This window comes from Lepisma saccharinum, chromosome 29 (assembly GCF_977018435.1).
Source record: "Lepisma saccharinum chromosome 29, izLepSacc3.1, whole genome shotgun sequence".
Lineage (NCBI taxonomy): Eukaryota > Metazoa > Arthropoda > Insecta > Zygentoma > Lepismatidae > Lepisma > Lepisma saccharinum.
In genome coordinates this window covers 49,079,737-49,089,399 of record NC_139257.1, presented here as the reverse complement: position 1 = coordinate 49,089,399, position 9,663 = coordinate 49,079,737, and the positions used below count along the sequence as shown (strand labels likewise).

Sequence of the window (9,663 nt, the reverse complement as noted above, 5' to 3'; positions counted from 1 at the left end):
GGCAATACTCCCAACAAGTTTCGATGAGGGTGATGGCGCTACCCACAAAAATTAATAAAGAAAAAGTTCCATAGATAAGGGACTACTTCTTGTCAGTATATTAATGCATCTTCATAGAGAATCCATACAGTGGATATGCAAAAAGTCTGGATGACATATTTCCAGATAATCTCGGTGATGGATATTTGGAATATCGCAATACCCATTGTCTGGATTATCCAGAGGGCAGGTAATTGGATAATCAGTTCACGCTGAGCTGATAACAATGCCAATGTCTTGTGGGGTCCATAAAAATGCCACGCAACATTTCCACAGAATCTAAATATACACTGGAAGTTATGCAAAATGCATAATTTTCATTATCTGGCAACAACATTGCAGAGAGAAATAGATTTTGTGATTAATTAATTATCGTTAACTGAAATTATGAACATTATAAAGCCAAACTCTGATACAGCGATATGGCTTAGTTACGATCATACTCATTCCATTCTCTCTGGCCCTCAGGGGACAGCGCCTGAACACTTCACCCACCTCCCGCCAGAATTATAACCTCCGCCTACACCAGGCCCTGGTTAACCGTGGATATCCCTCCATCCTGGTCACCAAGCAAATATCACGAGCTGCCTCACATACCACTACCACCAAGAAACCTGCTGCCACCAACCCACCTGCACTCATCACCCAATATCATCCCCACCTCAACAAAATCAGGCACACACTGCACTCTCTTCTCCCAATCCTCCACAGTGATCCCGAAACCAAAAACATATTTCCCGACAAACCCAGGGTGGTTTTCAAACGCCCCCCTAACCTCCAAAACATCCTGGTCCACAACACTCCTTCACCACACATCCAACACCCCCCTGCCCATAAATGCAACCGACCCAGGTGCAAGACCTGTCCCATCCTTATCACTTCTCACACCCTCCAGGTGCACACGGCCACTGGCAAATTTACCCTCCATCCCAAAGGGACCTGCCATGCCTCAAACCTTATCTACATCCTCACCTGCAACATCTGTGGTGATTTTTACCTGGGGGAAACATCAACGGCCCTCAACCTCCGCATCAATAACCACCGCTCCTCCACCCACAACCTTGACTTCACTGTCGCCGTCCACACCAACCACCACAACATCAGTTTCAACGACTGCTTCCGGGTAACGATCATCCACCTCCTACCCCAACCAGCCAACACCTCTGTTCGCAAAAGATGGGAGAGGGCCTATATATCGGCCATGAGTGCAACCACTCCACCTGGCCTGAACAAGGCCACCCAGTAATGCCCAACCCTCACCCACCCTCCCGCCCTCCCTCCCAACTCATCCTACACACTCACAGTTTACAACGAGCCTGGTGACGAAACAGTGTTTTTTTTCGTTCTACGCACCGCTTCTTCTTCAATGGGGACCTGGCAACTCTGCAGGACCCCAACTTCCAGTTCCGTCTTCTGTTTCTTCTCACACCGATGATGCTATAAATTAGCGAAAATTTTGAATTTTCCTACTGTCCGGTGAGTGTTTCCTTTTACCTTATTTGATTTTTACTTAGCCCTTTTGGCCCTCCTTGCTTTTATCCATTATATATATATAAATTAAACTCCTTTAAATTGTTCTATTTTCAAAGTACATATCATCATCTCAGTCTTAGTACATTCAAAATACATATCAGATAATTTGAAACCTGGAAATACATCATTCCTATTTTTTTATAATCCTTGTTCAAATCTACACAGATCTTGATATAAATAAAATACATTTTTAATGATACATCTAATTAAAGAAAACACATTTCAAACTAAAGGAATTTTAGTTAACATTAATTAAAGCTTTTTATTTTAAAACAGGTACAATTTGGAACTTCAAATACAGAATAAATATGCAAATTAAAAATAGCATTTTGCATGCAAATCTTTCAATTCAGTCACTGATAAGAACAACATGAAACATCTAACATTTCTTGTAATTTTGGATTGATGTAATCGAGGCAACAAGATGAGATTTATCTTATGCAATGATAGAATTAGAGCAACTGAGATATTTCATACAAATATGCCGCCAGAAGTTTTGACTGCAAAGAGCACAAAAGTATCTAGTTAAATATATACGGTAGAAATGATTTAATGCATAATAAGGTTACTGAATGTAAACTTCACTGATCATCCCTCTCCGCACTGCAATTAATTTTAGAGAACTGTAGGTTCTACTATCAGGAAAGACCCTGAGAGGTGCAAAGTATGAAAACGAATAGTCATATAAGGTAAAGTGCTCCCCTGTGCTTAGCACCATGCCATGAAGGCGTATAGGGGGTGTGGGGGTAACACCCCACACTTTCTTGATCCAATCATGAGTGGCGGTGATGTGATCAGCATCACGCCCCTGACCACCTTTACCCCCCAGGGTTTCCCCCAGGTACCCATGTCATTCGATGCTGGGTGGGCGCTTCCAACGTTAGAAAAGTTCCCGGATTTGAACCAGCTGGGGATCGAACCCGGGACCTTGAGCATGGTAGTCAGACGCGTTACCGACTGAGCCACCATGGCCACCGAATATTATTATAGTCATATAGACTTTGATTTAATTCCTTAATGTAAATTACATACGAATGAACACGGGTGTATACTTATAGACAGACATCACGGATAAACAAATCAAAAATTCAATTATTGGTGAAAATGAGGGATCAAATTTTATGACATGTTTTCATCCTCGATTCTTTTTCCATGGCTAATGAGAAAATATCACAAGAGTACTAGTGAGTACTAGTTCTCCGTATTTATATACTACCGCATCTCTCTTTTCCCAATCATGAATTAAACTCAAGTTGTAATAAAACCTCAACATTTGATTCAGCGTCCAAAACTATGTGAATGGCTTGAATATTTTGAACACCCTTCGAGCAAAAAAGTTATTAGCTAAAGAAATCCTACGGGATCGAGGACGAATGCCATGCCATAGCACCAGATTATGTTCCCTGTGTGTCTAACAGACCTGTGCGAAACTCAATGGAGGATATATTGAACAAATACTTGTATTCTTGTATTTTGTCCAATCATAATATAGGAGTATATTGGCCATCTCTAGGGTGTTTTAAACATTTTGCCAGATATTGTTTATAAAAATTATGCTTGTTTTTTGTTTGCCTCTTTCCCTTTCTATTAGAAATATGCAAGGATTAGTGAAACAAGATAATAGGATTTACCAGGAATGTGCTGTGAAACAAACATGAGTTTTTTTGTTACCTACAAAATATTAAATCACTTCATGAGTAAAAAAAACTTTCTTATTTTGTCATATTAGTGCTTATTTTACAGGTTTCTAGTGCTTCTAAATCTGGCTTTAGTGATAGGTGTGTTTTTCACATCACTTGCAACCACACACTACTCTTATTGATGGGAAAATTTTACAGATCATTAATTTATTAGCATATTGGTTACGTGTGTATTACTCACTATCTATAAACAAAAATACATTAAGCATACTGTGTTGGTGATTTTAACATGTTTTTTCGTGAGTTTTAAGGGTTTTTTAACAAAGGTAGTTTTAAATTTGTAAGTGTCGAGCACCGTGAAGTATTTTTAACCCCATCCTTTTACCTAGTATCCTCGTATGACACTTCTCCGGCGTGGCTTGATGTTCCGAGCCTAAAATTCGACCACCTGAAGAAGGAAGCAGTAAAGCTTCCGAAACGTAGTTTACAACGAAGATATACTCACTTACGTTAAGTAGATGAAATTTAATACTTTTATCGTATCTTTGTTCATTAATTTATTATATTTTCTTAATATAACTAGAATCAGGATAAGATTGAAAGTGATTGGATTAAAATGTTATTAGACAATCAATAACATTGCAATGAGACACATGAGATTCCCTAAACTTCATTTCTATTTAAATGAAGGAAGGCCCTAATGATGAAATAACATTTATTGTGTAATTTGAGACACATGCCCATTCTCATATGTCCATGAATGAATGCAAAGGAAGTCCTACTGGAGTCCAATTGTAATGAAACCATACATGACCTCCACATGTGCCAAACACACCCCATCATTCAGTACGTACACAAAAAGGAGACTGGTGAGGTCTGCTGTTGCCCTGATACAATTCCATTACCCCTTTCGGTCACTGGTTTAACATTCTTAAACCTTGGATTTGATGATTACCCACATGAATAAGTCCAAAGGGCGTTAGGTTCGACAACTGGTGACTCCTACCTATTCATCTTGTGTGAAGCATATTGTTCATGGATGTACAAACATAATTTTCATTCAAATAGATGGTAACTTTAGGGACACGGTGCATTAGATATCACAATTTTTGAATCTAACATGTTGCATGTTTTTACATGCGATAAATGTAAATAAATGTGGGCTTTATGCACTTCAGAAAGTCCTTTGACAAATTTCAAATTAGGAACTTCTCCCTCATATCTCTCAAAGATATCCATACAGTTTCACATTTACTTTGAGCTTATGACTAGTAAGAATGAAATTTCTTAGCAATATCAACTTTTTAAACTTAAAAAGTAAATTGCTTACCCCTTCAATGTAGTTCCTTACATCCATTTTCTCATTTTGGGAGTGAGCTCCATCATCCGAAGCCCCAAGAGGAAGCAGCATTACATTCTTTCCTGTTATATTCTGCAATAAAATTTAAGTTACTTAATTGCAAATGTGAATTCAGGTTTCTACCTATCAATAATACAAGGTGCACAATATGGAAGTGTCACTTCGCTACAAGTTTTGAATAAGGTTCTTAACCACATAATACTATCCGCCAATTGACTCTTGCGAATATTAGGGCCTTCCCGATGGCGCAGTGGTAGTGCCATGTAATCAAAGGGTCCCGGGTTTGATACCTGGTGGAGGCACATAATGGTTCGGATCCCACTTTAAACTGCAGGGGCAGTCCCGATTAGCCTTACTGTCCATAAAGTGGACTTAAAACACCAAATGAATCACTCAATCAATCTTGCAAATATTATTTCTTTATCTAATGTGATGCTGCATGTGCAGTAGAAGGGGCCTTGTGCTTGAACCCACACTGTCACAATTCTCTCTATTTGTTTTCACAGGTTTCTTGGCTTTTGCAGATGTACAGTGGGATCCATGAGTATTACCGTGCAAATTGCCCATCACCATGTTCGTGCACTTTATTTGATCTAATAAGAACTTCAAGAATTAAAAGAAAACTCAAAACAAGCTGTTGGAAACTTCTGCATCAGCTTACATAACAGGATGTAAGAGAAAAATTAATGAAAATAATCATGGACAATTTGCACGGTAATACTCATGGATCCCACTGTACCTACTGCATCTGTCCTGCTTTATGATATGCAACTCTCAGTGAGAAAATTATAGATTATTTACCAGTGCCACACCCATGTTGTCAGGTATTTTTAATTAATTTTGCAGATAATGCGTTACAATCATTTTGTAGTATAATGATTTAAAACACAAATAAATAAGTGTTAAGTTTTAACTTTGCACATTAATGAAATGCATAAAATTTAATCGATATTGTTGAAAATAAATTACGCAAAATAACACCCCTGAAATTAAAAAAACAACTGTTAGGTAGAAAATTGAAATGTGATTTTAGTTTCTAATCTGACTTTTCCAGGTTTTCAAACTTTATCACAAAATTTCTTTCTTAGGGTTTCTAGTCATTGGAACCTTGATTACACATTTAGGATTGCCTGTTTTGAGTTATACAGTCCAAATAATAGTTTCCATTCAACAGTACTTCATTTCGGTGCAATCATTCACCTTTATGAACTTTTTAAACTTGCCTGCAAAGTTAGTGTAATGGGAATGGAACCTCCTTCACGTGTCATATCAGGCTCCACACCGTACACATACTTTGTGGCTCTCCGCGCAGCCAAATAGTTAGGGTGGTTTGGGTCTGCCATCCACGGAGGACCACCATGGTTGAAGATGACCTTCAAAATACAACACAAATGGCCTTGCAGATAAAATAATGCATAATGATTACGTGATCATACATACATACATAATCATTAACATGACTTGTGATCAACAGAAGAATACCATATTACGAGGGTCACTATTTATATTTTGAGCCTAACAATGAAAAAACAGGAATTTGGCATTGAAAACTGCTTTATTGTTTTTCGAAGTATTCTCCTTTATGGTCAATACAATTTTGCATTCGTTCGAACCATTTGTCAAAGCAGTTTTTCCAATCTTCTTGAAACACCTCCATAATATGGTTTTTGAACGCATCAACGGTGCCTTCCGCCGACGAAAATCGTTGTCCACGCAATTTATTCTTGACATTCGGGAACAACAAGAAGTCATTGGGTGCCAAATCAGGACTGTACGGCGGATGACCCATCAATTCGATTTTTTGACTATTCATAAAGTCGGTTGTTAGACGAGATGTGTGACAGCTGGCATTGTCTTGATGAAGAATGATCTGACGGCGTTTGTTTGTTTTCCGTATTTGACCCATTCAGAGTTGACCATTCTACGTTCCTCTAAAGGCACAGTTGCCACATGACCAGTTTTCCCGAAAAAACAGGCGACCATTTGTTTCGATGTGCTTCGAGCGCGAACAACTTTTGTTGGATTGGGTTCATCTTGAAACACCCATACGGTCGACTGCTGTTTACGTTCCGGCTCATATGCATATATCCATGATTCGTCACCTGTTACAATCTTATATACGTCTTTTGAAGCACCACGATTGTATTTATTGAGCATTTGTTTGCACCAATTGACGCGAGCATCTTTTTGAGTGTTTGTCAAATTGTGTGGGATCCAACGAGAACATACCTTTCTCACAGCTAAATGATCATGTAATATTTTATATATGCTGGTGGAACTAATGCCTATGGTTGCCTCAATCTCACAGTATGTCACATGACGATCTTGCAGTATTAGGTTTTGCACAGCATCAACGTTTTCTTGAACAACAACTGATTTTGGACAACCTTCGCGAATCTCGTCGATGAGCGAATGGCGGCCACGATTAAATTCGTTATACCAGCGTTTCACAGTGGCAAAGGATGGGGCTTCATCGCCAAATGTGGAAGTAAGTTGATCGATGCACTCTTATCTTGATAATCCACGTCGAAAATCTTAAAAAATCATCGCACGAAAATGTTCACGAGTTAATTCCATTTTATTGTTGTCGCGCAATCTCCAAGGCAACATAAACAACACAATGAAGCTATTGACAAAACATTTGTAGTACGTTATGGTCAATAATGCCAGACGATTCTGTGCAAACGTCAAATCGCGCCTAACTTCAATCAGTGTTGCCAAGGCTCAAAATATAAATAGTGGCCCTTGTATATCAGAATCACCGGAGCTCTAAGGAGGTTAACACATTCCTTACTATTTCCTGCCTGGTTCCCTAGCTCAGCGTAACTCGAAAATGACACAAAATAAGCGACATGTAACGATAACATTCATGCAGACTTAGAACAAACCTTCATTTTGTTATTGCTTCCTCGAGCATTCCATTTCTTGATAAGGTACGTGGTCACTGCTCGATCCACTCCCTGTGGTGTCTGATTCGGGACAATCCGGACAGAGAACTTCCCAACCACCTTAGCAGGGATCACAGTCTTGAATCCGGGGTCGCTGAACGCACCTTCAATCCCATGAATGGACAAACTTGGATAACGCCAACGAGACATCAATATTTTTGCCTGGTGGAGAAAGAAATGATATCAAATCGAAGTCATCAGTAACTATATTATTATTTATTATTATCTGTTTTATAAAATGAGTCTTGAAGCTGTCCAGGTGAACAATGATTGAAATTTTATCAGGATCAGCCAGGATACTTCTATATAAAGTGCAGAGCTATCAGCCACTCTCATCTTTATGTATTCTAGTGGAACGGGTCAATCTAGCTGGTGATAGCCATTCATCTACACAGGAACAAAATGCAGTGTTTATGCTTATACAGGGTGTATCACAAGTGATAGTGCAAACTGAAACGGTGAAAAGTACGATAGTAGAAGCAAAAAAGTATCAGTAAACATTAGGGTCGCGAACAAACAGTTTGCGAGATAATTGCAAATGTATGGTTACGATCTACCACTGACTGCGTTACCTACATGACAGTATTGCTGTAATTGAAATTTCCATATAAACCAAGTTCTGAGTTCTTTAAAAAGATGTTTTCCTCCTACCCTGCTCCATACTAACCTTATCTCCATTGTGGTACAGATGGGGTATTTCCATATCACACTTGTACTCTTTCACATCAAAGTCAATATTCTTGTACAGCTGTTCTTCCTCTGGGCTAAGTGGTGCCACATCATCCATCAGGCCTGGTATTTTGATCATTCCTGTGCCGTCTAGCAAGGTGTCCAACAAATAAATGACGTCTGACATAGCTTCATGCCTATCAAAATAGAAGGAAAGGGGTAAAGATCAGGGTGCAAAATCCTGGGGGAAACAGGGGGGAATTCCCCTACACCAACAATCTTGTCCTAACACTTCCTCCCCACCAAACTTTTCCGGGGGGGGGGGGAGAGTTTTTGTTCTAACAACATAAGATAAACAATTAGTTTTGAAGTCAAATATACTTTACTGGAATAATATCGAAAACACACAAAGAATGAACAACAAAGAGCCTTATTTCTAAGAACACTGAAACCAGCAATCCTCAGAACACAGAAATTAGTCAGACTTGTTATTTCTTCTCCATTTCTCGTTGGCTTTCATCAGTTACCGCAAAGTATATAAATATATTAATAGAACAAAACATGTAATAGCATTTAGATCTGAATTTTATGAATGAAACTATTATCTTCTTAATGTCTCTTAATTTTTGCCTCCCCCCCCCCCTTTAGTCACGCAAATCATTGTTCACAGCATTATTAAAATCTTAATTTGCAATCGAATTTTGAATGAACGGCAGATGATTTAATTTATTGCATATTTTATAATATAATTTAATTATTTAATAATTGACACATATTTAATGACATTATAGTATATACAGAGCATTCTCTGACATTCGCTACGAGACTCGGCGGCAAGCGGCCCGGCATCAGAGCTTGTCTTTCCTGGTGAACGGGTCCGCAACAGTTGCTAGAGTAGGCTATTAAAATTACAGTTTTCATATTGTGTACTAACTTTGACTACAGAAGGTGTTGAAAATGATGTCCCTCTGCTGCAACACATTCCTGGCATCTCTGAAGGAAATTGGCATTGGCATTTACATGTGCAAGTTCGTCTACTGTAATTCTCCGGATTTCTCGTACAATACTCTCTTTTAACTCACGGATGGTGTGCGGATTGTTTTTGTACTTTATTTTTTAGATTTCCCCACATTTCTTTCCACTTTTATTCAGAACTGACCCTGTTACTCTAAACTTTTTACGAGGTTTAATATAGTGGTCCTATGTGGAACGGGAACACCAGGAAATTTCGTTGCAAAACGTCATCGCACTTCTCCACAATTCCTCTATCCGAAGTAACACTTGACAAGATAAATCCTTTGTTGTCATGTAAACTTTTGTGGTGCCATATTAAGCCACAATCTTCAACACACGGACACGACACAACACAACTTCCGAGGGAGGATTATACTGGCGTCAGTCTGCAACATCAACAGAAAGGGAAAGAGAGCGAAAAAAAAAACAGACTGTCGCGGACCCGTTCAGCAGGAAAGAC

At 38.8% G+C, this 9,663-nt stretch overlaps 1 protein-coding gene across 3 annotated transcripts in view; it reads right to left on the bottom strand.

Annotated features, from left to right (window-relative positions):
* Positions 1–1,825: 1,825 nt before the first annotated feature.
* The window catches only part of LOC145981539 (cytosolic non-specific dipeptidase-like), a 31,085-nt gene continuing 23,247 nt past the window's right edge, over positions 1,826–9,663 (bottom strand). For 2 of the 3 annotated variants that reach the window (XM_083114847.1, XM_083114848.1), the window contains exons 7-11: positions 8,188–8,386; positions 7,461–7,682; positions 5,796–5,945; positions 4,543–4,644; positions 1,826–2,072 (exon numbers count right to left, since the gene is read on the bottom strand). In XM_083114847.1, the coding sequence (XP_082970973.1) occupies positions 2,025–2,072; positions 4,543–4,644; positions 5,796–5,945; positions 7,461–7,682; positions 8,188–8,386 (721 nt within the window). In that variant the 3' untranslated portion in view covers positions 1,826–2,024. The remainder of the gene's footprint in view (positions 2,073–4,542; positions 4,645–5,795; positions 5,946–7,460; positions 7,683–8,187; positions 8,387–9,663) is intronic. The other variant, XM_083114849.1, reaches the window with a different exon arrangement.